At 37.9% G+C, this 27,880-nt stretch overlaps 3 protein-coding genes and 2 long non-coding RNA genes across 9 annotated transcripts in view; 2 read left to right on the top strand and 3 right to left on the bottom strand.

Moving 5' to 3' along the window:
• Window positions 1-3,571, top strand: part of LOC117232123 (storkhead-box protein 2) — a 111,400-nt gene extending 107,829 nt beyond the window's left edge. For both annotated transcript variants that reach the window (XM_033491295.1, XM_033491296.1), the window contains exon 8: window positions 234-3,571. In XM_033491295.1, the coding sequence (XP_033347186.1) occupies window positions 234-1,475 (1,242 nt within the window). In that variant the 3' untranslated portion in view covers window positions 1,476-3,571. The remainder of the gene's footprint in view (window positions 1-233) is intronic.
• Window positions 1-7,328, bottom strand: part of LOC117232125 — a 130,990-nt gene extending 123,662 nt beyond the window's left edge. The window contains exons 1-3 of the long non-coding RNA XR_004493072.1: window positions 7,243-7,328; window positions 5,880-6,190; window positions 5,494-5,593 (exon numbers count right to left, since the gene is read on the bottom strand). This is a non-coding gene — a long non-coding RNA (uncharacterized LOC117232125). The remainder of the gene's footprint in view (window positions 1-5,493; window positions 5,594-5,879; window positions 6,191-7,242) is intronic.
• Window positions 7,329-9,852: 2,524 nt separating this feature from the next.
• On the bottom strand, window positions 9,853-11,017 carry LOC117232278. The gene is made up of 3 exons (XR_004493100.1): window positions 10,698-11,017; window positions 10,015-10,376; window positions 9,853-9,939 (listed from the first exon to the last, which is right to left on the bottom strand). It is a non-coding gene; the product is annotated as an uncharacterized LOC117232278 (long non-coding RNA).
• A 34-nt stretch (window positions 11,018-11,051) lies between these two features.
• LOC117232273 (follistatin-related protein 5-like) overlaps window positions 11,052-27,880 on the top strand; it is a 47,033-nt gene continuing 30,204 nt past the window's right edge. Inside the window, exon 1 of the mRNA XM_033491561.1 lies at window positions 11,052-11,495. The gene's annotated coding sequence lies outside the window, so the exon portion shown is untranslated. The remainder of the gene's footprint in view (window positions 11,496-27,880) is intronic.
• LOC117232277 (acyl-CoA Delta(11) desaturase-like) lies at window positions 16,450-27,391 on the bottom strand. 4 transcript variants are annotated; one of them, XM_033491571.1, is made up of 6 exons: window positions 27,103-27,391; window positions 19,778-20,023; window positions 19,124-19,254; window positions 18,832-19,037; window positions 18,262-18,444; window positions 16,450-18,140 (listed from the first exon to the last, which is right to left on the bottom strand). In XM_033491571.1, exons 2-6 carry the CDS (start codon window positions 19,989-19,991, stop codon window positions 17,876-17,878), a joined length of 999 nt encoding a protein of 332 aa, XP_033347462.1. In that variant the 5' UTR covers window positions 19,992-20,023; window positions 27,103-27,391; the 3' UTR covers window positions 16,450-17,875. The 4 variants fall into 4 exon arrangements, with proteins under 4 accessions (XP_033347462.1, XP_033347463.1, XP_033347461.1 ...); XM_033491572.1 differs by having other exon boundaries at window positions 19,778-20,006; XM_033491570.1 differs by having other exon boundaries at window positions 19,778-19,992; window positions 27,103-27,389.

Genomic DNA, 27,880 nt, shown 5'->3' with positions numbered 1-27,880 from the left:
CTAGGACTTTCTCAGATTTCTAGAAAGTTTAAAATAGTAAAAAGGAAAAAAAAATGACGCGAACATAGATGGCTTTACCTACAGAAACGTAGATACACATACATATAATAATGTACGTGATTGTTTGATAAGCGTTCAAAGTTATAAACGTATGACTATAAATTTCAAATTCATAAACTCTCGAACACAGATCAAATGGAAGACCGAATAGCACGTTCTACGTATCTTTGCAGGTTCTACAAAAGACATCATCCGGTCACTCGTCCCACTCCAGTGGAAAGTCGATTTCGAGCGGTAAACTCTCATCGTCGCCGTTGAAAACATCCACGTTACCAGCAAAATCCTCGCCGCTCAAAGTGGTGCAACAAGGATCCTTAACCCCGCTTCAAGAGGCACAAAATTCAATAACTCTACAGGTGTCGACGAATTTAAGTCCGGTCAGTCCATCGCAGGAACAACGTACGATACAGAACAGCGTGACGCTAGCCTCGAATGCGACCAGTACGACAACCATCTCCGGGTCCCCTGGCACAAAGATCTACGTGCAACAGAACAACTCGCCCATGAGATCCGTCATCACGTTTGAAAATGGCACGGTGAAGACCAAAGTAGCAGACAAGGAAACGATGGACTGCAAGGAGAAACAGGATCGGGAATTGATCGGTGAGAAGCTCTATAAGACCAAGATAGACGAGGAGAAGCTATTCAAGTCGAAGCTCGACGAAGAGAAGTTGAACAAGTCGAAGCTGGACGAAGAGAAGTTGATCAAATCGAAGCTCGACGAAGAGAAATTGAACAAGTCGAGCAAACTCGAACGTCCATCCTCCCTTTACGCTTCCAAAGAGTCGAAACCGAGCCATCTCTTGTCAGAATCCGATAAAGAGAACAAGCCGAAAGCCGACGAGGAAATGCCTAACAAATTGAAACTGACGAATCGCTTGAACAACAGCCAAGCTCATTTAATAGACGGATCGACCAATAACATAGACAAGAATTCTTTGGTCAACGAGCATCCTCCATCCGCGTTAACCAGCATGAAGAATACCAACGATGCCATGAACAATTCAAGGAAATTGAGTTTATCGTTATCGAAGGATGCTTTAAGCTACAGGAACCTTCTTCGTCCGGATTCGAAAAGCAACATCGCGTCGAATCCACCATCGCCTACCAAGTCGTTCGATGGCTTCGGCGGATCCTTTAACAACGTCTACATAGAGAATCTGGAAAGTTCGAAGCAGCAAAAAGCGCCGCAAGGTTCGGAACCGAATTTGGAGAAAACGGTCAGTCGAGGTGATCTTTGTTCGTATCCAAGCCTAAGCGACATGCAGGTTCAATTCACTAGCCTAGCAGCGCAAAAGATTCTCAAAGGCTGCCCGATTAACAGCGTGGACACGTTGGTTGAAGTCAACATGGCAGCTGCGGAGAAGCCGAACAACTGCGACGTTACCGTTCACACTGACTTTGGTCTCGTTTAAAGTTTTCTTCTTCGTCGATCATCAGGAAACCGGGCGTGGGTTTTTCACACGTTTTTCGTACAGTGAAAGGTTGAACTTTAGCACGATGAACTTCTCGGTATCTCGTATGCTTGCGTCGTGGTAGAAATGTTAAATAGCAAACGGAAGAACGCTGTACTGCTTAAGCATATAGAGAGAGCATTGTAACAGTTACCAATAAATAAACGTTTGTTATGTTCATCAAATATAGTATATGTATCGTACGATCGCACGTTATCTCTTTCCCCGACAGTTTTCACGATCTGATTATAGTATTCACGTTAAACGAATCCCATGCGATTCTCATTGAACATTGTGCTTCCATTTGATCATCTATATGCTTACGCGGCTGAACGTTCGATTATATTGTGTAAAATAAAAGCCAACCATTCCATAGAGAATATTCGTTAGCTTATTTCTAGTTGCTCAGAGCTCAACACTCAACCAATCCGGCGAACTCTATTAATTATCAAGCGTTGATTTAATACGAATTAATTTTATCCGCGTGATATTTAAGTTACAAAGCGATATTTGAATGCTGCTTGCATTGTCGTTTCACCTCACTCATCGTTATTGGTCACTCTCGTTTGAAGATATCGCATTTTTCGAATTATCACACCTTTCATAAAGATGTTTATTAAGAAATCAAACAAGTAATATTCCTTTGTCAAAAATTATTTTCCATTGTTGCTCTTACATACAGCTTAAAAATTATTCAGAAAACAATGCATTGCGCGCATCAAATTTCATCGTGCCTCCATTGCCCTTTCATATTCTTTTCTTTTTTGATTCTTGGTTTAGTTTAATATATTACGCAAAATGAACTATAAACGGGTACCACAGCGTCGTAACGTTAGCAGTTTTGCATCGCTTTACCGAGCTAAAGCGATTTGCTAAAGCAATACTTCACGTACGATAGCCTGACAATTTGCCTTACTCGAACGGAAGAAAAAAAAGATGATAATATTTTATGCAAATTCCAAATACTGCCAATTTCGTAACGTCGATTTAGGATAGCGATCAATCTCGAGTCTTCGTGGAAGGTGTAAAAAAAAGAAAACCGATAACGTAACGTGCACCATTCGTTCATCTCGAATTAGTTGTCACAGTGAACGAGCGTCTATAAGCGTTAGACGATATTTTATTTCGGTCAATATGCCAAAGTAGAGAGGAAGCGTAGTGCAGTCAACTTTTTGTAGAGTTTAGGACATAGTTATTGACTACACGAGCTATAATTAACGACTATAATTAAAAAGTTACGGCTATAGATCGTCGTTACAATTATCGTATTCATAATGAAATTCAATTAGGACGGATCAAACTTTTCGAAAGAAAATTCTCACGGATAACAGCTATACGTATAAATTTAATACCTAAATTATGCCCTTTATATATATACCTCTGATAAAACTGCAGTGAAATAATTGGAAGGAATATTTCGATCGGAATCGTCGTTTATAAGAGAAGAGAAAAATGTAAATTTAGATTGAAGTTTGTAGATGTGTAAAACGTTTATACCGAATGAAATAATCGTGACGCGAGAGACAAAAGTCAACTGCCTACAATATCACGAAATTCTAGTGACATTACACGTATAACGAAAAGGAGGTGCATTATTTCCCCATTGAGAAAATAAGCGGTACCATTTTATTCATTAGAGCAATGGTAAATCTAAGTGCCAAAACCGTTAATAGTACTTAAAATCGCCTTAAAACACTCGCAGCGCGACCTCATGACGTGATATGACAACGAAGTCGCGATGTAAACGAGTTGTCCGTGTAACGTTCGAATTACATTATTCATCTTAAAAACGTCAAACACGTAGTCGTAAGATGGTAAACGAAACTGGGCCCTCATGAATGGTCTCTGTTTTGTACATTTCGTACGTTGTATTACCGATTAACCGATGGTAATTTCGATAAACCTCTGAGTCTTCCAGTTTTTGTGGAAAATGGAACGACAGCGACCGTGTTACGTCCTTATTTCTTATCAAAACTAACTTGTAGAGTACTTGTGTAATCTTGTTCTTAATAATTATAACAACGAAAGCGTATGATAATAAAGAAGATAAAAAAATATATACTCCTGTTATTTTTCAACCCGAAAGTTAACACATTAATAGATTTAATATAATTAATGAATTAATACCTATTAGTCTTTCTTTTATGATCTCTAATATAAAAATCAAGTCATCGAAAAGTAAACGTTAAGGATGCACAAGAAAATAGAAATGTAAATGAAAACTAAATGATATATCGAATAGAGTGCAAAATGGATTGAAAGATTCGGCTACATAGATTTGATTACATTATATTATATGGAATAATCCTTACACAAAGCTATAGAACTGCTAACACTAGATGTTTTTTAAATCTTAGTAGTAAAGACGAGAGCACTCATAAACCGATATACTTTTTCTCATTTTAGTGGTTGATGCTATTTCCAACATTTCCAATTTAATAGAGAACAACAGCTGGTTCAAAAGATACGGTTTTTTGATCGATTCGGCAATTCTTCCAAATCATTAACAGTCGAAAGCAGTGTCCACACATTTTTGTATCTTCGCCGCACGTTCGACTCTGGAAACATATAAATTAATGGATTCAATGAAGCGTGTAATAGCTGTTACTATAATAGCTCATTCATAACTACGACAAATCGTTCACTTATCGATTCAATTGTTTGCTAGTAGGACATACATACGTTTCATAAATGTGTTTATCGTGAAATTACCGACTCGCTTTCTAGCTAATCTATCTTTTACAATACGATGTACCCAATATCTTTTGTTGATTCTTTTTCTACGACAGTCGGTAATACCAAAACATAATAAAAAATGTGTTTACATCTATCTTGTCTGGCAAATAACAGAATAGACGAACAAATAAAGTATAAGCATATGCTGTAAAACTACCGAATCGGTCAAAAACCGTATCATCTGAACGAGTTATAAACTGATAACGCTGGTAATAACAGGAATTAAAACTAAGTGCCATCATTGACTAATCGTCGATCATAGATGTATATACATACTTTACCAATCACAATATATTCTACCGTACCAACCACCAATCTTACCATTTTAATGTCATTCCCGACATTACCGATTTAGTGTAGAATAAAATTATTGATCTCGTAATTATTGATCTATAATACCACTGACGAAGAATTTTATATACTCGTATACTGTATACTGTAGACTCGTCTGTGATAATATTAAAATTTTAGACAGCATTTATAGTTGTCATATGTAATTGAAACTAAATTTTAATAAAAAGTTAGCAACAAACTACGCCTAATAATATATATAAATTATAGATAAGATAAATTATACATATCTTTGTATAACATAAAAATCAATGATTCTTTAAATTGTTTAAGATATTACCATAAGAGAGTTATAACAAAGTCAAACGATACCCAATCACGGATATACAGGACCTCTTCATGAAATAGTGAACCACTATTCAGGTAGATAATTTCAACATTAACATATGTGTTACTCAGAATAATACTGATGTATCTGCAATCTTATTATAAACGAAACCATATTACATGTTGAAGACAATTTCAAAATATAGTTATAACAAGGAAATATCTCCACGTATGCTATTTTAATTATTTAATTAAGTCAATAATTTTAAAAGAGATGATATAGTTTTGCGTTAAATATTCGGCAATATTCAATATTTCACAAAAGGTTGTTTTTCAATATCAATACTGAATATATTTCGATTCTACTAAGCTTATATTAATATCGTATCAGACATCAGACATAAAATTAGTATTACTAAAGAACGCGATATGAACAACAGGATTCCATCCTGAACTGATAAAACACAAAGAGGAAATGTTACTACTCACGGGTATAATAAATACCCGTGACCACTATGCTTGTTGAAAGAATCTACGTAATGCAACCAGACGGCGGTCTCGATTCAGACCTTTTACCCTAAGACATGATTGATCAACCAGAGGAACAAAAATGCATGCAACTTACGATTAGATGCGGAGAACGTTGTTATCAATGTTGCTGTGGTCCAGAAGAAACCGTCATCAAAGCATCGAACTTTATCGTAGATGTGGAGGTTGTGAAAAGTCTTTGGTAAAAAAGAACGAGACTCTATTAAATTCATTTTAGTGGTAATAAACACTAAAATTGTAATAACGATAAAAATTGTAATTCTAACCTAAAAGCTTGAATCTAACTAAAAATGCAGATTCTAATGATTTCTAAAGTATACTAAACGTTCCTATTTTACAGCTTAATATTGAGATTTTAAAATTACATTAAGGTTTTATTACAATAAAAAAACAAAGATTTAAAGCTTCCAAAATTATTTTTTTTCATCAGATCACAGAGAGTAAAGTAAATTAAAAACTTACCATTTTTAAGTTATGCAGGGGATAGATCCTTTTGAGAAAGGTTTTGAGTTTCTGAGAGAACGAATACTTAAAAAGCTATATATTATGAATTATTTAAAAACAAAAATAAAAGACTACTACTAACGCGACCATTTGAATTATAATCGACGAACAAACACTGACTGTAATTTCGCGAATGAATTGTATTTTTCATACAATATATTGTAGATACAATTAACTGTGACCCTAATTGTATTTACGATACAATTAATTAGAGCTAATGTGTAGACACTGACTCCACTGACCGCAACGCGCACGATCACAAACAGTCTCTGAAACAAAAATAAAGCTATATTAGTAGGAAAGCAGAGGCAAGCACGAAATCAAGTAAAAAAATAAAATCTAGTAAAGTATATTGTTCTTACATTTATTTAAGAAAATACAACTAAATATCCCAATTAATTATTAGTCACTTTTCATCAATATAAAATATAATGTTTAAAATTTATTTTTTATTCAATTCATTATTTAAGAATTCTAAAATATTTCTTGCTACTTCCGAATATTTATAAATATTTTCAAGAATTCAATTGTGAATATTTAGTATGAAAATTCAAAACATACCTGCTATTAATAAATTTTGTTACGTTTGATAAATACCTGATAATGCTTGCAATAAAAAAAGATTATGAAATAAAATTCTATAACACTTCACAAACATTGGATCTAACATTAAGATCGAAACTTGTTCATAGTCACCTACCATTGCAACTCTTTTGTAAAAGTAATAAATATTATTAACAAAAATTAGAAATAGCAAAATATACGTATGTATATCTTAAATATGAAAGAATGATTTCTTTAATCTTCTTTATTTTCACCTTGGTATTCTTAAAGTGAAACTACTTATCATTTAATTGTAGTATATGCGAGTTAATTACACAATATCAATTTTGTGTTATTATATATTGATTACTATGAAATAGTACACACATTCATAAATTACAAATATAGTTATAAAAAGTTGCTATAAATGCACATATATAGGTTTGCCTCTATCATAATAACTCAACATTACGAAATCTGCTTTGAAAATGATCGAATTGGCTATTAATCATCCGTGACATTTATGTTGCAAAATTTTTATTCCTTTAGTTATTCACGTAATCATATTATCATAATCGCCATAATCACAAATCTATACTAAACAAAATTAATGATAATAAGATAAAGCTACATGAAGTACATAATAATAGCCATCCTTTGTCAGAAATTCGTAATACAAGGATGATTCGATCAATCAAAAAGCAAAAATGATACACGATTAAATAAACGTATAGTAAGTAATTAAATAAACCTGATGAAAGTGTATAAATATACTTACAAAGCGGTTAACGACGCATGCTAGATGAGATTAAACATCTTAACTACTGTTTACAACGACGCACTAATACTGCGCGCCAAACGTACGCGCGGAAATTGTTGGGGAAGTGGTACGAGCTTGTACGAAATACGCGCATATGTATTTTTTTATATATATGTGCACACAAATTCAATTTGATACGACCAATAGGAAAGAAGCAAATTGACTTCGAGAAAACTATGTAATTTTACTTATTTTCAATTTTATACTAATATTAAATGAAATATATAGTAATGTTTAAATAAGCACGTTGTAACTAAATGAAGTTGATAGAAATTATTCTATTAACTTATTCTATTCTATTATTATTTGTAAGCATTTATATTAATAAGTGCTTACAAAATTCCAAATCATCGAATTGACTCAATTTTTTAACATTCTGCTTACATACGTAGTTATTATAATTATATTTTCGATATTATTAATAACACGAACATTATATCAATTTTTTTATTTCTATTTTAATTACTACGAAAAATAAACGAATTCACACCATCATTTTTTTCTTTCGTAACATCACTGCATTTAAGTATAGCAGGTATAATGTTCCACTTTAATTAAATAAAACAACAAGTGCTTAAATTAATAATAATTGATATTGTACTTCCAAACATTAGTACGTCGAAATATTATTATAAATATTAGAGAACTAATATAATATTAATTTTAATATTAGGAATATATTACTATTTGAAAACGATATTAAGATAAGAACTATTTTAATACAGTCCGGTCTAGATCATCCAAAATTATTTACGAAATCCTTTGATAATCTAGACTGGACTGACATACCTCTCGGAGACGCCATGGGAAATCGTGCGATATCTTGGGAACATCACAGGATGCGTGTGTTTCAGCTTTAGTTAATCATAAGATAGATACATGTGTTAAGTTCATCGTGAGTCCATTCCGTACAATGGTACGCTTATTTAATTTGGAACAAAACAAAAATCTTTTTGCGATTTATGGGTTCGCAATCGCTCAATTCCTTTGAATTATTACGTGGCGTACTCGTTCGTGCGTATTTCAGATACGCACGAATCAGCATGCACTTGACAACCTCTTGTATTCATAAATCGCTCCAAGGACCCCCTTATCTAGATGACTGTTCAATGACTATTCGCGGTTTGCATCGAGTCGCGGGAGTTCTCATCACGACCATGGTGCTTACAGAGTCCAATTGAGGATCCTACCCGATTGGTGCTTCGGTACTCGGACAGGGTTAAGACCAGTAATTTGATGTCCTTCGTAATCCTGTTCAGTAGTTCATCCCACCGGGAGTGAACCCCACTTGTTCAGTCGAGGACTAGTGCTTCGTAATCCTATTTGGTGGTTCCTCCTATCGGAAGTTTCACTTGTTTGGTTGGAGTGTGTCATACTTCTATGTGTACACGAAGGCAAAATCAAAATTTTGCCATATTTAATAAATACCTGAAAATTTTTAATGTTTGCTCTTCTTTATATTACCTCGATCCTTGACTAATCTACCGTAATATCATCAGTCGGCAGCTTCGACAGTGGATCGTGTAAGTTTCGAATGACAAGACAAGAATCGTGTGATGGTCAATCCTGGAATTCCCCGTTGGAACTTGGAGGTCTCTTGTGATACCGAATGCTGTCAGCGAATTATTATACAATGCTTTTATAACGTAGCGTGGGAGACAGATGTTGCGTAATGTATGCGTCCTTTTAAGTTTTAAGTTTAAGTATTAGTTTTGATTCTCAGCTTAAAAGCGTACAACGTGCAATGCGTGCGTCATAGTTTTAATTAATCATACAATAGATATTCGTTAATAAATTATTAGCACCAGTTGTAGAACACCGTGAGATATTGCAAGGACATCCTGGGGTACCTGTATTATATAGTTTAATTTCTTAAATTTCGTTCTAAGTTAAAGTCTTTGATATGAAAAGCTGCCAGTATGGCCACGTCCTAATGTACACTAGATTGATATCTATCTGATATCTATTTTTAGTTTAGTTTTACATTTAAATAGGTTTTAATTCTAAGATCTAAATTACGTTAATCTTAAGCCTGATTGTTGGACGGCGTGAGGCAACAGGGGACTTACTTTTTGTTTTAAGTATAAATTTTAACCTTGGTCTTAAGTCTTACTTTCAAATCTTACTTTTAATTTGTTTCGTTAGTTTTAAGCCTTAGTTTTAGTATATTTATGAAGATTGAAGTACTTGATCGATACCTTTATCCACACAAGCAAGTTGTCGATGATTCTTTTGCTCTTTTCGTTTATGCGCAACTTATCTATTTGAGTTATCCATAAATTGTGTTGCGAGTTTTTTAGGTAGAAGTATGTAGAAGTGTAAAATTCCGTGCTTCGTTTACAATTACACCATATCCTGATTCGTACTCTATTTGTAATTTCATAGAAAACTTTACCTTTAATTCAAATCACTATACTATATTAAATTGATAGTGACGCATGTAACACAAAAATGGTAGAGGGTACGAGTGAGACCTACAAAAAAGCACTGCATATCACATTTATGCTGTTCTTAGCACAGAGATATAGAGATAGAGTATGCGAGTCATACGTTATCGTGTAAGTGGGTGCGATATGGGAATCGAAAAAGAACACTGCGCAGAGACCCTTTCTATTCTTATTGAATCAAATATACACACTGACATCAGTCGTTGTTCTAGGTTCGGTGGAGATGAGAAAAAGAAAAAATAAGAAATAAAATTCTTCTGTTTCACAAAAGGAAGGTACATACATACGCATTTTCTTGTTCTTCCAACCCGCTTTCGCTGCGGCGATCTGCCGCAAATCACTCTTGTCCGCTCGATATCGTTGCTATCATATGTCTTTCTTTGTTTTCCTATTAAGAACAATAATGGCAGATATAACAGATCGCAAAGGGATTGCGCGGTAAAATGCCGCTCATCTGCACGGAGACATCGTCAGTGATGTCACGTATATTCTGTTCTTTGTCAATGCTTTAGCCACAGACGGTTAGCACCCTCGCAATTTGTTTTGATCGATCGGTATTTCAGAACATGAGACACAGAGTCCCGTAAGATGCCAGGTCAATTTTGTGCCTCATCTGTAATGGTACTGCTAATAGAAGAACCAAATCTGAAATACCGATAGTAGCAAAGTTTATCAATATACAAAAATAAAACATACAGATAAAAATACATAATTTCTAGATAAGTTTGCAACCTTATATTCAAACTACAGATTTTAAATTATATTATTGTTCACAATCTATTAAGTGCACTTGCTTCTTTTAATCCATTCCAAACATATATTAAATATATATATATATAGTTCATCCTAAATTAAAATAGCCTTAGTTTTATGACAAATTTTCTCTTTGTTATTCTTAACTTGGCAAATTGAGTAAAGTAACAGGATTTACTTTATTTCATTCAAACTTCAATAAATTGTACTTACAATTATCCTGGTAAAACCAAGAAAGTTCAAACTCATTGACCGTAGAACCGTTTAACTTTATCCCATCGACAAATCCCGTAAGAAAGCTTGCACGTGAGATTCTTTCGGCGGCTGGAGCACTTTCGCACAAAAGTAATGGTTATACAATAAGAATCGAACGCATTAGTTAATCCCGTTTCCGCTTTCCTTCCTAATTGCTTAAATTGCCGGAAAAGTTTAAGCGAAGCTGAGGCCACGCAAGCGCACTGAGGCGCGCACGCTGCGCCACTACCACTCTGTTAGGTAAGGTTAGATTAGATTCTACATCGTTTTCCAACCCTCTCCTCATGTTCAGTACACCCCAAGCTATCACTGCGGTCGGTAGGTTTCACCTGTATAATCACATCGACGAATGCACGCGCACATATTCACACACGCGCACGTTCGTGTATTTGTTTATACGCTTGCACGATCGTGTATTCGTTTTGTTGAACATCGATCTACGCGTCAATGCGATCATCTAGGTTATCAATTAGATCGGTGGTGGGTAACTAAATGAAAAGATGAATCCGTCACTTTTAAATACAGTTTGAACGATTCAAATTTTGTCCAAACTGCCGTCAAAAAATTGCGGAATTTCTTAGATATACGGTCGTCTTTTTCATAAATCGAGAAACGTATTAGTAGACTAATGCGAAGATGCCTAAGAAATTTTGGTTGGACTAAACAAACTCGCGTAGTGTTGTCGCGGCGGTGGTTGTGAAAGTGGCCGTGAAGATTGTTACTACAAAGCAGTCTCGACGGAACTAATCACACAGGGTGAGTAAAATAATTTGTAGTTCACAAGATTAATGTTTACTCTCGAAGTATCTAAAACTTTTTCGCGTGGGAGCACGAGGATACTAAACTCGTGCTCCCTTAATGTAACTGATTTAAAGGTCTGTGACTCAAGTACTTCGGAAGTTTCGCACAAACTAGCTCCCATAATAAATTTTTACTTAAATCAAGCTATACACCGGTTTTTTAAGGATTTTACGGTCCTTTAATTTAGTGGAAGGTTCGCGTACAATTCACCGTGGGTTCGTACTCACACGTGAAACTATCGTCACGATTTTATCAAGTCCACCGTGTAATCGTGTTTCAATCATGCATCGGCTAACTCAACAACAACATTGCGAGCACAACAGGGAAACCTCGAGCAAACGAGCAAATACGAAACGAAAACTCATCGGTTTAAATGTAACCGTGCACCGGTGGTTATAAATGTCGTAAAAGAAAAATAAACCGACAGCTTTCGTTCACGATACAGCCGGTCCTATTAGTAGATCACGTAATCAAAAAATGCGTAAATGAAAACATCAACGTCAGGAACGTAGCAGTGACCAGAAAAATCATGTGAAGTAGAGAAAAGTAGGCTAGTGGAAAATAAAAGGAAATATCATGGTCCAGGATGAATTGATATAGAACAATTCCTCGATCCTGGCTGCGAGTACCTGGCCGCGTGGAATGAACACGTAGAGGCAGCTGCATATCTGTAATCACGCAAGTGTGAGTGACATCTACGAATATCTGAGCATGACGCGCAGGCGCCTCCACCTGTAGATACGCGAGGCTAAATACTAGATTTATCCGTCGGTGGAACAGACCGCTCGACGGAGTATGCGGATCAATAGAATTATCTTTTTTTTCCTTTTCTCGCAAAAGAACGGATCCTTTTACCCTGCACTTTTTACCATTTGGTCCCAACGTTCGGGGTCACGGAATCATACAGCGCACCATCGTGCGTTGTAGCTTGCAGAGAACTAACTAACGACGAGAAGATCGATAAAATTACGTATCTCATTGAAAGAGTTCGTATTCGTGTCGCTCCTACTCTTTTCTTTTACTCGCCATAAGGAAACTCGATCCCTCGATCGTAGACATCGTGGAATTGTTCCTCTTTGAACGACTCATCCTTTTGCTTTCTACTACTTCAACGATCCACATCAAGGGAGAAGTATCTTGGAGATAAAAAGATGCTTTTTCATGATTTTCATTTGTGTCGATTGAAAGAAAGGAATACATGATCTCTTGGCGTATCGAAGTATGTGACGAGAAAATGAAGCAACATTCGCTATATATGATATATATCCGGATTTTGACAAACGATCTTTAAGAAAATAGATTTTGCAAGCTAAGACTGTGGCTTAAAAGACAATTTAAGTCTCTTTCGAGAAATATTTTTTTTAATTAAAATTCATCCATCGTTCGCTAGAACGAAAATTAATTTGGATACGGAAGAAAATATAGGCAAAATACGTGGTATCATCGTCGTTTAGTTGTTCTTACGATAGAGACTTGTTTAATCAAAACCACTGATGTTTTTATTTATTCAACTCCATACAATACATGCCTGTGTATCGAGTAGCGATACACTAGAAGGGAAATAATCGATCTGCTGCAAAACTTTTGATAGTGACCACAAAATGTTCTCTTCTAAATAAACAAATAGTCGAGCGTTTTATTTTCAAGGCATATAAAGGACGAAAAATCCGAGTGATCTCGTTAAACAATTTCACAGGGTCTGGCTTGGGCGACAGTTACAACTACAATACTGTTCGTTTCACCCTCGCATTTCCCTCGTATTATCTCGTGCTCATTGCTGTCGTGGCCGTTTTCATTGTTCTTATTATTGTTTCCCATGCACGACGACGATCCCTCCATTAATATCACGGCCACCGCCAACTCCCGCCCACATCCCCCAGCGTCATTAACATTAGCATTTTTATGATTATTAAGGTCCATAAGCATTATTATTTTCGCCGGTGGTTTCTGGAGACGGAAAAACACGAGCGGAACGCATCACAGTGTTCCGTTATGAATTGCATTACCTTTTCAAAACAGCCATGCATTATACATACGTACGCAGGAGCCACATGCAAAACGATAATGCCACCCCCGTGGTCCAGCTGTGCCGGTCCTGGACGCGTGAAATGTGCAACACGGAATAGAAGAAAATAGGGAAACGCGATGGAATAGACGTCTGTCGGCAGTACAATGGCCGCCGTCGGGTCAAAAGTTCAGAACTTTTGTCATGTAACTACATATGTAGCTGAACTAGGAGTCGTATTGATCTCGAGCGAGAGCTGGACGAACAAAGTTCTTGGAGATTTAACGAGAGGCTCTTGGCGATGAGCTGCTTTCCAAACAATACTTCGTATGCGCTACTAGGAAGTCCGAACGAGCGCGCTTATGCTCGAAAGTAACTCCGTGCACCGCACACCACCGGTTCGCACATCGCATCGCTCGCCAACTTGCAACCTATCCTCTTTCCTTCCCTTTCTTCCTCTTCTTTTTTTTCGAGCCGAGTCGGCTTTGAGTCGCCACTGCTCTCTACGCCATTATCACCGGCTTTTTGGTCGCCTTCGGAGCTCGATCCACATAATGCCTACGCTTTTACCTCTCTTTACGACCTACGAAACGAGCCGGAAATGTCACAGCCGTGGTTTGTCGTTCCCTTCTATTCTGGTTGTGCTTTAGCGCACGGTGTAATGTCTCCTTTGATCGTCTCTCAGTGGATCTCGCGTTCTTCCTTCCCTTTTGCTAGATTAAACCTCGAACTGTTGCTTCGAAAGTCGATCGTGATGATGCTTTTCCTTCTTTGATTCCATCGCAATATTCTATTTCTATGATGCAGTTTCAAGGGGCGATCGTGTATTTTACGGATAACAGTTGGTCTTTCGCCTCTGTTTTACCTCGTATATATGGGATCAGTAAGTAATAATGAAACCTGGACAGCTGCTGGTAAACTTTATTGGTGTATAAATGTAATTAAAATTTTAGTAAATGTGAGCATGAAATTGAGCGATCTAGTGTAATACTACTATATAATACTACGTAATTATACCCGTAAATATACGTAAATTACACCCGTGCGTATAAATTCTTTTTTTAAAGACATATTTCGAAATAAGACCCGCTAATGCATAACTTAGGCACACGCTAACGCCTAATAACTAGTCTGATCTATCACCGTCAAGGCGTTAAGCTGTGCAAGACTGTGACCATATTTATAGTTATTGTAAGCCCGTACCGCGCTGTACAATCATAATTCTCTTCTAATTAAATCGTTAACTCCGCTGCAACGCGCTTCTTTTCAGTGACTCGAATTTTCTTGGCAGTAAGTAATTCAAGAATAGTTGGTAGCATATATGAAGGAAGCTTACAAATTAGAAATGTAGAAATGCATATGGTCAAGAGAAGAACAATGAAACAAAGTAAATCTGATTTTTCCAGTCGTATCGGATCAACGAACGATCTTTCTCTGTACATATATGCGATTCAAATTTATTCCATCGCCTCGAGGCGACGGTAAAAGACACATCAGAGGCGCGCACAGACAGAATGTGTCTTATCGATCCGTTCTATTGCTAAGGTCATAACAAATTCATAGAGGAAAATACTCGACGATGCCGAGGGAATGGCAGAAATACACGGTACATAGTGTGAGGACGCAGACACTGATTTCATCTCTTATCGTTAATCAATACACGAGAGAATTACCGGAGAAACGTAGAAAAGTGATTCTCCGCGAAATCGTTTCCAACTAAGGTATAACCGTAATTGAAGGTAATCAGAATCGATAAATGTTATATCCGAATAGGATCGTAAAAAAACGTTAATTTTCCATGACATCCTTGTTTGAATAGAAATACCCTTAGCTCGATATGAGAGCAATGATTCATCCCTCTGTTTGAGCTACTTTGCATTTTAATTTAGACGACAAATTTTCCCCAACGAATTATTGCGTGATTTTTTAGAAATACATTTTTACGTCTCTGAAATATAACATTCATCGATTACCATTTTCCATTTTTAGCGCATTCTTCTTCCAAAACGATGATACTGCGTAGCTAATAAAAAAACTAGTCTCTACGCTGTTATTATCGGCTACCTATCATCCGAGAATAACTGTCGAAGATAAAAATACTATAGGCCAGTAGCCGTACATACGGTGAAACAATGTCCTGTCCAGCTATAAATATGAAAAGTCGCTATAACTGCGCTGCCTTCGTGTCATACTTATGGAAACTCGTAGTGTATTTTTGCCCGACTTTACGATAGCCTGTAGTTTCGTGCAATGTTTTCTTTCTTTCTTTCTTTTTTTCCTTCCCTCTCTGTCTGCCTAAAAATAAACGGGGGTGGTACCAACGGTAATCTAAAACATAGATGAACAATATCGTAGAACGAACACGTGGAGAGCAGAAATGCCACCGGTATTTATAAAGCGTGTAATCTATGCGCGATATCTATCGCGTAGCTAATACAAATCTGCGAAATATTACACGATTGCAAACACGACCGGTTACGTGTTTTCTCAGTACGGCGAGCAGCCAGCATGTAATTACTACATCGTTAAAGCTTCAGTAACCGTTGTTGCACCGATAATTAATTTCCGCCGTTTCGTTGAATAATTCGTGCGATATGCAAGCGCCGCGTGTCGGAACGCGACGAGTGAAAGTGGTTGCCGCGTGTACGCAAAATACGCGCGACCATCATTACCGAACACGGACCAATAATGATCACCTGATGAAAATTTACACGAGCCTCATGCATACCAAACGCGGAACGTGCCGAAATTATCTGAAATCGTTTCGTTTTCGACGATTGCATGCTCGTTAATTAACATTGGTTTAGGCTCGATTAGAAGCGTTTTGCCTCCGATTAATCGATATTAAAGTCTATTTATTGCCGAGAAATTGACGCTTATTCCTCGATAATTCTACGAAAGAAGTGGCATTTTAAGGGACAAAGAGATGGACAACACAGAGTACCAACCGGAAATGACCGTGCTGTATATGGGTGTGCGCCCGAATACATAGGCTAAACACGGTTCATTACTGCAGCATTCATTACGTACCTTCCGAAACGACGACCCTTCGTTGGTGCTTTCACCGTTAAAGCAAGGTAGAACAAGGTCGCTTTTCGACAACTCTTACAGACTTCTTGAATAAATGAACAACGCGATGCGTAACAAGCCCCGCTATCGTATTTTCGAAAATGCTCTTGAAACGTTACTTTTCACGTTCAGAAATATAGTAGTATAGTACATGGTATCGAATAAATAATTTTCACGTCCTATATAACGCTGTGGCAGAATTTGGAGCTTGCAAACGGTGAACCCTGTTTAAAGTTTGTTGTCAGCTCAGCGCTGACGGTTGTGTATGCTACAACGGGAAATTCGTAAAGTTCCTTGGTAAAGTAAGCCTTATTTCGTTTCATTTGCAAATGCTATTTGCATTTCGAGACGAACTTCCGTGAAGGTATTCTGTTCGTTTTCGTTTCATTCGTTGTACTCTGTAGCACGCTACAGTATATAGTATACCATCGTAAATATTCAATATCCTCGCTAATTAACGTGAATCTATCTCGATTACTTTCTACGACCAACGAACGAATGTTTTTTCAGCGTCATTTAATATTTGAACAGATTGCCCGATTTCGCTGTGATCGGTTTTATTATAAAAACACTTGCGGTGGCTTTAATTGGAGAGAAACATAAGTACGGTAGATACACGTAGAGGAAACTATTTGTTCCTACATAAACATCGGCCTAGCATTATACGCGTACGTGTTCACCCATATACCTGACCTGGCCTGATACGCGATGCGAAAACGCGCTAAATAAACCTGGAATGATAACAGCAAAAGGATTCGCGTGACGTCCGAAGCATATAAATCCCTCTACAAATACGAAAATATACAAAAACATTTAAATAAAAAGAATATTTCCACCCCACATTTTTGCTTTATAAAAATAATATTTGGTATTCGAGGCTGCCGTTTTTTCTTCTTGCAGTCATATAAAAAAATTTAGTATGTATAGTAAATGGACGCGATACAGTGAGATCGCAAAATCGGTCAGTAGAATATATAACACAGTTGAAATATGTAATTTGAAGGACATAAGCAATTACCCAGAGCTTCGTCCAGGATTATACTATGTCGACTCAGGATCAGTTCAAATTTTACAAAATTCTGACTTCTATCAATTTTATGACTTATCATTGTACTGTCAGAAATTTCAGAAAGCTGACGTACGTAAGTACCAGTGTGCATACAAAATGCACATAACCCTAGCTGCAGTTAGATCAACTAGTGACCCTATTTTAACGCTTCGTTTTACGACCTGACTATATCGCTCCCGATACGAAATCTTCTCAGTGTCTCCGATGTCCCCAAAGGCTGTCCGTTCCATCGCCCTTCTTCAGTATCGTTCGATCGACCAGCTCTTTCTTCGGTGTTTTTAAATTGTACGCCAAGCCTAAGCGCGCCATCAGCTCTATAAAACCGGTGGTAGGATTCAGGCCATATGCGCCCAGTTCCGCAGCCTTGTAATCCCACGGGAAAGAATGATGGTAATTATGCCAACCTTCACCCAGCGCGAAGAAAGAAACGGTTGGGTTTTCCGTTGGCTTGACCCTCCTGCAGCCGAGTAGAAACGGGGTTAAATCGCGTTTGAAAAACGGCTCCGTCGTCGTTCGCAAGTTTTAATTAACTTGGCCCCGTGATCAGGTAGCGCGGAGTGAGTCGCGCCAAAACTTGCCTGTTATACGGTCGATTTCCCCACATGTGGGCGAAACTGTTCACGATAAAAGTGGCGTGCAACGACCAGACGTAGCGAATGAGCATCGCATGAACACTTATGAACCACGTTTCGCTCCACGCGAACACCGGCAACAATATCGGCAGTACGAAGCACAGCGAAACCATGATGACCTCGTAATACCTGCAATGAGATAGCAAAATGTCCAAATGACCGCGTTTCACGGTTTGACTAGCCGCGACGAAATGTAATTCACGTTGTTTTAACGCGAACGAGATCTTGGAAGCTTCCATGGCTCGGCTTCCGGTAACGTGAACACATATTCGTCGGCTCTCATTTCCGAGTTACGTGTCCTTTCAGTGGAATATTTCGATGCTTTGATACGGTGTAGCTTTATCAAAATTCCTAAGGAACGCGAAGCTAATCATAAGCTCGTAAAGGAACGAGGAAATTCATGAATCCATTAGAACAGGACTGATATCTTTGAATTACCACTGTAAACATGAAGATGAGCGAGCACGTTCCGACAGCCGTACGTGTAGGCAAACTAGCTTAGAGGAAATATCTTACTTGTCAAAGAATTTTATTACAGGATCCGCAGTGATGTCGCTCATATCGATTTTACTGCCGTATTCTTTCACGGCTGGATGCCTTTTAACCATCAGCCAGCCGATATGAGAGAAGAAAAATCCACGGGTCGCGTCGTGCGGGTCTGCATTTGTTTCTGTGTATCTATGATGCGTCCTGTGATCTCGTATCCATTTATAAAAATGCGTCTAATCGAACAAGAAACATCTATGAAATTATTGCTCGAGACACTTCCTCGAGCGTGAACACAGAAAGTTAGAAGGGATTAACCTACCTGACCAGCCATGCAATATAAGTAAGCAAGAAATATTCGCAGAGGAATCTTGGCGGAATAACTTTTATGCGCCCACAGGCGATGAGCTCCTGCTGTTATTCCCAAACCAGCCACGACACCGTACGCAAAACCTTCAGGATGATGTAATATAAAAAGCATGAAAAATTTGTCGCAAGTCGATGATACGTTAACGTCTATGCTACGATCCTTCAATATTTATATCTCAGTTTCGTTTTCGTTTCAGCCAAGAGGATTTTTGATATTTAAAAAGTATATACGTTTAGCATGAAATCGAAATGGAGAGTCACGCATATCGATACTTAATTTCTTAATTGATCTTCCATTTAATAAATTTCTTAACTTCTTACTTTCTTCAAGCTTAAAAGGTTTTCTAAGGGATAAAGGAATATTTGGGCGAGAAGAGCGCAGGATGCTTAAATCTCAAGCTTGCAGATTGAAAGAAAAGGATAGAATCGAGAGAAAAATGGGATAAAAATCGATTTTCCAGCAAACTCAAATGTTTGATGCGTCAATAAATGGTTTGTTTGAAATTCTGAATGGATAAAAATAAAAGAGGTAGAATGAAGGAAATTTGAAAAAGGAGAAAAGCGAATTTCCGGTACGAAGTAGAAACGAGTCACGATATGTACTTACTCCAAATCCACGTCCAAAGCTTGGCATCTCGATAACCGCTCACGAAACCGTAAACGGCGAGGAAATGAAGCACAATGATACCAATCACATTTCGCCATATTATCCGTTGGCTGGCCGAGGTTCGTACTGGCAGTGGAAGCGGTTCCACGTCCTTCTCCATCGTCTGATTCGCCTCCTTCTTTTCTTCGTACCATGTTACCGTGGTGGTACACATTCTTGAAACGAGATGCTACTCGATTTTCGTTCCTAATTTGAAAATTGATAGATACGCGTGCTAAAACGCCGATAGAAATGATCCTCTCCCCGGTCTCCGATCAAATTTTACGACCAGCCTTCGTGTAAAATTTCTGTTCGTTAAATATATTACCGATACTCTAATTATCTTACTATGGTCGCATTAATTAATTAACGTGATTAACCATTAAGCCAGCGATATGACTATAAATTACACGTACAATATAAAGGCAGTAATTGCATCCACTTCGGTTACATCATCGGTTCTCGCTTCTCTGCATAAAGGATAGAAACATGCGTTGCTATATAGCTGCACATATTCTACCAAGCTTCACGGGCGCGTAACCCGTTCGATAGGCGTAATTTGTCAGATATAAGGAAGTTAACCATCTCTTTTACGAGGCATTTTGCATTCAAGGTGGAAGAAAGTGTAAGGTCTGGGACGAATCGCGCGAGCCGACGCTGCTTGATAGACTTATATAAATTTTGTAGAAATACACTCGCGAGCCTGTGAAATAAATCACGACTGAAGTTTTCAAGAAGCGATAAGCACTCTTAATAATCTCCGTTTAATTGAACGCTCGTTTAATTCCAGAACTAAAATAAACTCCGAAGTCGTTCCAGAGGCCATTTTTCATTCACGGCAATTGCTGTTCGCTAAACAATCGAATCGAATTGCTGCGTAAACGAGATAAAATAAATAATGTTTTCTACGTTACAATTGGCTCTGTCTATTAGATTACCCGTCTCGCGAAATTTGTACGATTTGCTCCGGGACGAATATCGTAAGTAACTGAATCGATCTGAAATGGCGTGGAAAGATCTTGAATAGCGCTGGCGATTTTATATATAAATGTTGTCGCCCGTACACCAAGAAAGTATCTGTTAATCTCTGGTAATCTTTATTACCACTTGCACGACAGAAGCTAGTATTTCCAGACGGCGAACAAATCGACCGCTTATCCTTACAATTACGAGTAGATTTTCAACGATTTTACAACACGATCCAATTATTTACAGAGAATGTTTATTTTCAGGACTGTGATTTCTTGAATTGTGAAACAAATTTCTTTTTTCTTTTTATAAATTATTAGAGAAATTTTACAACTCAAGCCAACGAGATCTTTTGCGTATGAAATAGTTGTTCTCTTTGAACATAGTGTGTAAGATACAAATAAAAAAGCCACGTCTTTATTTCAGCTATAAATCCCCATCCATTTGAAAAACAATCAATTCTATATTTTTATATTCCATATCCGTTTGTTTCAAGTTTAAATTGCAAACTAATTGGCACTGCCACTCAAAGTGAAAGAAAGAACGAGCATTTAGTGACGTTGCACGAATTTTACGTCGAGCACCCGGATTCAATCAAAAGTTTAATGCATTCTAAAACAATTTCGTACAACGTGAATTATTCCAGAGTGAAATTAGAAGACAAAGAGAGCGGTGCCAAGATTCTCAAGATTCTTTATCATTTCTATTATCACCCCTATTATCACTTTAAAATGAAATTGCCTCGTGAGGGCGGGAATTTTATTAACCGTTTTTGTTGTTGGAACGTGGTCGAAACGCATTTGGGCAGATGTCCGGCTTTATATTAATAATTCAATAACACCGATGACACATGTGCGACTCTGTGTCCGCTGCATGTGATCGGAGCATAAAGCTACATGGCGGACATCTGCGACTTCCGGGCGCACGCTGCGCGGAAAAGATATTCAACGATATATGGAAAGTTTCCTGTTCCTTAACCGATACGTATGTTCGTAACAGTTTGACGTTGAACCAGTTACGATTCCAGGCATTCTATACAATCGTCCTATAGATTTATAGATTATGGAAGATCTGTCGACCCTCCTTAGTTAAAATCTAGCATTTCTTCGATCTTGGTTATCTAGCATTTGGCATATTTGTGGTTCTTTGCGGGTTTCAATCGCGTTTTTGTTAGCATGCCGCGCTTTGTTCCAACATTTTATCGACATTCCGCTTCATTTCTTCAGGGCAAAGCGGAAAACTTTATTTCCCTTGAATCGCGTTTTAAAGCCATTTTATGGTGATACGTAAGTGTAAACGATTTTATGAGAAATTTTCTGTTGGATTTTTATCAAAGTACGTTCTTTTGATAAGTCAGTCACACAAAGACAGACGAATTACATAAATCTTTGCGTACTGTATATCGATCACTGTATATTGTGACATGAACAGACATTTTACATTAATCTCTACCTTAAATACATGTCTGTCGACCGATCGAAATGATTGCCGACGTTTCATCATTTTTTCGTGTTTTTCGTACTCTTCGATGCATTTCTGACATACACACACACAATTGCGATTAATTCGGTTGGTCTTAATGTACGTTTCACAAATCCGTATGCAACAAAATTCATATATTCAACCTGCTAATCTCTTTGGTCATTAAATGATTACGCGTGTTACTCCACATGGTGTTCTATTCCAATCCAGCATCTTTCGAAATTCGGGGAACCGTGATTTACGGTACGCCGCGCATAGCGAGCATCAAACCGAGCCTGCCCCGCTTTCGCTCGTAAAATTGCGTCTTTCGACATCGACGGCAATTTCCTTTTCGTTTTCTATGCCAGTTCATAAAAATAGGTGCGTCGATCCGTGGTCGCGTACCCATATAACGACGACCACGTATGATGGACCGTCGAACGACACTATCGTCGAAACTGACACAAGTGCACGTTCGCTGAAATTATCGTCCGTTTTCGCGTTGTTCGTTCACGATGCAACGAAACCCTGCCTGTAGCAACGATGTCATCCATGATAACGTCCCTGACAAATTCAATTGAATTTTCACCGTTAATGCGAGCGAGGTCGCGAACAGGTTTAAAATTGATATTGTTGCGGAAATAGAATATTACGACACTTAGACCTTTCTATTAACTTTTAGAAGGAATTGGATATATTCTTGCATGTATCATTTTCGTGCCAATTTATAGAAGATTCAAGAAAATTAAAATTCTCTTTAAAAATCCTGAGAATCTACTTTGAAAACTGAAAGTCCAAATATATTTAAAATCCTAAAGTTTACCAGGTCACCCTTTAATCAAGAACTTTTATAATTAAAGAATTAAAAGTTGATGAAGACAAATCAATTTTAGTTAGGATGATTATAGTTCTTGCTAGTGTAACAATTTTTATAGGTAACGAATATGGAACGAAATGACACATTTAAAAATAAGCCATTTATAAATAAAGAAATGATCATGGACGAGTCGTTGGGAATCGGGCGACGAGATAATTTTAAGTTAACCTTTCGAGGTGAATTTTTCTTTGCGCTATTTAGTTGATGAAACAAATTCCTGCGTGATTTCCATTTCCTAATTGTTACATGAAAAGTTATAAAGACCGTGAATGTTTATACAAATTTCAATTATTCTGAACACGATTAAAATGGAAATTAAGCGGATATTTATTTTAATCATTAAATTTCACATCGCTACGCGTCTAATATTTTTATTGTATTTCTATATATTGTTTGCGTTACGTATATTTTTACATCTTTTGACTTTATGGGTAATAAATAAATACCTAAACATCAGCAGTCTAAATAGAATAAATTAGCAACTTCCTAACAGTTATCTCAGGACGTCTTATCCCATTAGTCTCGAAATGCTTAGACTCTAAATCCACTCATTCGATTAACATTTCGCAAACAAACCATTGCAAAAGTTTATCTAATCGAGAACATCCTGTCGAAATATCGTACTGTCGAAATCTCTCGAGCGAGTTTTTGCATTCTCTTCCAATCGCTTCGCTTCATATCCCGACTTCCGGTATCAACGTAGCACGAACACGCGGTGATACCACCGTGACTATTCGCAGATATTAAATCCATGCTCGATTGCCTCAAGCTAGTGGATAACACTACGCTACAACGCTATGGGTAACGCTTTGCAATTATCTTCATCTGTTAATGATGCTTTTGCGATTTGTGTAACCAGCAGGGTCATAATGGGAGTAACAGAGGAAATTGCAGCTTGAGAAACGCGCCACGAATTTCCGCGGACGTTCGTTCGTTAGCGAAGAAGAAGAATCGGAGGAACGGCGTGGATGAGCGCGAAAGTAAGTTTCCGGAGAACGCATTTAACGTTTGTTAATGCCTTGGATCTTTTTACGAACAGGGTTGAAAGGTTGATAATGAGTGAAAGCTACAAATTGGTAACGGCGAATCTATTTATCTTTCTTATACGGCTGATTCCGAAATTGCGATCCAACTACACGTTATTCGTCACGTAAAAATAGATCAAAGTATAAAATAACATTTTTTCATACAACGCTTTGTTTTCGGAAAAATCAAATATGAAAATTGAGCGGATAATGGCATAGTATGCTATAGCTCACAAAACTATATCATATATGATGTATACATATGTCGCAGACCAATTACACCTAATGAAATCACGAAGTTGTGGACTTCGTAACGATAGGTTTCATTAGAACCGGTTCATTTTTTCCAACAATAATTGAAGACTGCATTTTCTCAAAAAGAAAACGTGCTATGAAAAAGTGTTATTCTACATTTTAACTTATTTTTACGCGAAAAGGTACGTCCTTCTCCTATTACTCTGTATCATCCATCTTTCTCATTTCTCTATTCGGGAGTAATCGCTTTCTCGCTGAGAAAATGTTTGACAATCCATTAAATCGATCGAGTCGTAAAGAAATGGCGTTATTAGTCACACCGTCTAAGCTAAGTACTTTAAAAGAAACGAATGCTTGGGCAAGCGTTACAAGTCATTTGACCGGCATAACGCGTGTAATTTCGACTATGCACGTTAAGTAAGAGATACTTTCGATTTTGCTATATATCTACATTCCCTAACCATCACTCAAAACTTTCGATATTTTTTATATTTCTAGTAATATTGAGGAACGTGAGCAAACCTTAGTAGCAAAGACTATTATTTATTAAAGTGAAACATAGTGAATTATCTCACTACATTCTGTGCAATAAGAGCAATAAACCATTAAAATACATAGATCGAGTTTAGAGCGGATGAAAGATTGGTACCCGAAAGCGTGATAGTGCTGAAAGATTTGTGCAGGATATTGCGTTCTATTGTAGCTGGAATATTTGTCGCCCCGCAGGAAATGGATTCTCCGAATAAAAGATAACGCGCTGTATGCGCGCAAATACAAAAATGAAAACATAGCGCAGCGAAAATTTCATTTCCTAATATTCTACTCATGGAACGTGATGAAGGAAGTTACAATAGAAACTACCAAATCCATTAATGAAATTGATTGAATTTTATCGATTTTCTCTAAAGTACCTGTATAGATGGTAATTAATCGAGGTTAAATTACTGTAAAAACTTTCCATCCCATGTTGCATGTTGCTGCCAAAACGAGCTTCCCCGTTTTCGTATACGGCGTTCTAGTGGTAACGAAACAACGTGGTATAAACTCTGGGTTTGTAAACGCTTCCGTTCGAGTTATAATCTTTCAAAGTTCCAGCATCACGGAAAATGTTCGTAGTGGCTTGTTCCAGGGTAGATACAAGCTTCGTAACATCGCTTCGTCTCCTATATTGCTGAACGCCCCGAACATTCGAAAATTCTCTGGCTGCTTCGGATCGTTTGACAAACATCCACAATATGCTGGCGCGGATATAGTAAATTAATAACCGATATTCCATAAATCTAATGTTTGAGATATGCTCAAAGCAACTGGTCCGCTAATGCAGTGTTTAATAACTCGTACTATGGATTTCAACGACGAAAAATATTATTTATGCACGTATAGGTAAAGATACATAATTGCAAACGCGTTGATTGCAGAAGTAAAGAGAATACAAATTTAGGATTAAATACCTCATTAGGGAATTACTTGCATAACCATCAGCAATTCTGTACGATCATTATAGAACCGATCAAAATACATACACAAATATACATATTGCTTCGGTATCGCGTACCGACTTTGATGAGCAAATTAGGATTCTAACTGGTTTGTCGGAGTACAGACTCGTCTATGTACCTAACTACCTGGAATACCAAGCAACCGTGTCTATAAAACGAGATTGATGTCTCGTACTGTCATTATCAATTAAGCGAATGATCATGATTTTAAATGCAATGGAATTGTTTTCTATTTCCAAGCGTTTTAACTTACTTCGTTTATCCAGGCTAACGGTTCTTGTTTCAAGTTGTTTCGGGACACGAAATTTCACCGTTTCATTCATAGTATTGTATACCCTGTTAAGGCAATATTGAATGATTCGGTATATGCTTGTGTCATGGATACGTAGAATGGTCTAATTTACTTGATATTTATTCATCAATGGTCATCAACGTTTAAACTAGCGGCTGGCTAATCCTTTAATAGCGCATCATTTATCAAATGTTAATGACTGTACACTAGCTTATCAAACACTCGGTCGAAACCACTGTATTAGCTGTTACGAATTATCAAGCTACGCACACGTGTTATTCGTTAAATATATCGCAATGAAGCATCATCTATCGATTATCGATAATTGCCAAAGACGTTACCCTGTTTTCAACGCGCCGAACACGGCATACCTTATAGCACGGGTGGTTTAAACGTAACGATTACACGTAACGGCATCACATGGTTAAATAATCGTTTCAAAGGAAGATCCACAAAGTTATTACTTCTATCTATCACGCGTATATTTACATGCTGGCTGTACGCACGTACATCCTTGATTTGTCGCAATTAGTTCACTCTGCGAGAAACTCTCGAAACGAGTATTCTCGATATTCGATCCTCTTCCTACTTTTTTTATTCCCTGTTTTGCCTCCTAGTCTAATTGCGTGTCAATCGTAGCGGCTAATTGCTAGCGCTGGAAAACCGGGTAGCTGACGTTATTCTGGCTCGTAATCAGAGAGGAACATTTTCGTGGAACGGCGAAGTCTCGACAGTCTCGTCTGCTAGCTAAACGACGGTAGCCGTCCAACTCATCGTACACACCGGTGTGCTTAAGTATCAGTAATCGATACATCTTGTCTGCGCCGATGTCACCGCGAACACCGGAGACCGGAGTAACATCGAGGACCGTCAAGCTACTCGGTGTACTTCGGGTTCTCTCTACTCACCCGCCGTGTCGGCCGACTACCAGCCACTTAGAAAGCCAGTTAAACACCACAGCACTAGCACTACTGGTGCGACGCGTGTCATCGAACTTGTCGATAACGTTTCACAGCGATTCCCTTGGTGGCCAGCCGTTTATAAAGTGCCCCCTAATCTCCTGACGTGTTCGTTCATTGTTAGATGCCTGTCCAACTATCAATGCCTCTCGAGTTGCTTGGAGGGGAGAGTGCCAACTATACCCGATAATCCATAGTTTCTGAGACGCGTGGTGGTAGGCCCCGTCTGGAAAACAGGGAGGAAAACGAGTCACTCCGGCCGTTTCAACTCCTACTCCTTCTTCCTCCTCGATCTCCTGTAATCTCGTTCCCCCGAGTCTTCCACATCCTGCTGTGCACAGGGGGTTATGTATCGTCGTATACACACGGTATATATACGTATACTGGCTCGCGTCTAGACGAGCGTCTACACGAAACACACGTACCGACGTTTCGTATTTTTCCTGTTATGGCGAAGCCATTTCGCATCTCGCTTATCTTTGCCGAACTATTGCCCTCGTATACGCGCCCCTCTTTTTGGATTCCCCGCTATTTATCTAAATGTCGGCGTGGTCGCGGGTGGAAGAAGCTGTCTGCATTTCCGACTATGATCGAACGAGATTTTGTCGAGATTGTCGGAGTCAAATTCAAGAGACACGCGCCGCAGGAAGTGTATTAATCTTGCAGCTGCATTTTGTTGCCTCCGGAGATTTATCCCTCGGAAGTTCTCAGTGTCTATCATCTTCAA

This window comes from Bombus vosnesenskii, unplaced genomic scaffold, assembly GCF_011952255.1.
Source record: "Bombus vosnesenskii isolate JDL3184/JDL3185 unplaced genomic scaffold, Bvos_JDL3184-5_v1.1 scf7180000013285, whole genome shotgun sequence".
NCBI classification, from domain to species: domain Eukaryota; kingdom Metazoa; phylum Arthropoda; class Insecta; order Hymenoptera; family Apidae; genus Bombus; species Bombus vosnesenskii.
The sequence above is the reverse complement of the archived record's forward strand: the minus strand, read 5'-3'. Positions and strand labels throughout refer to the sequence as shown.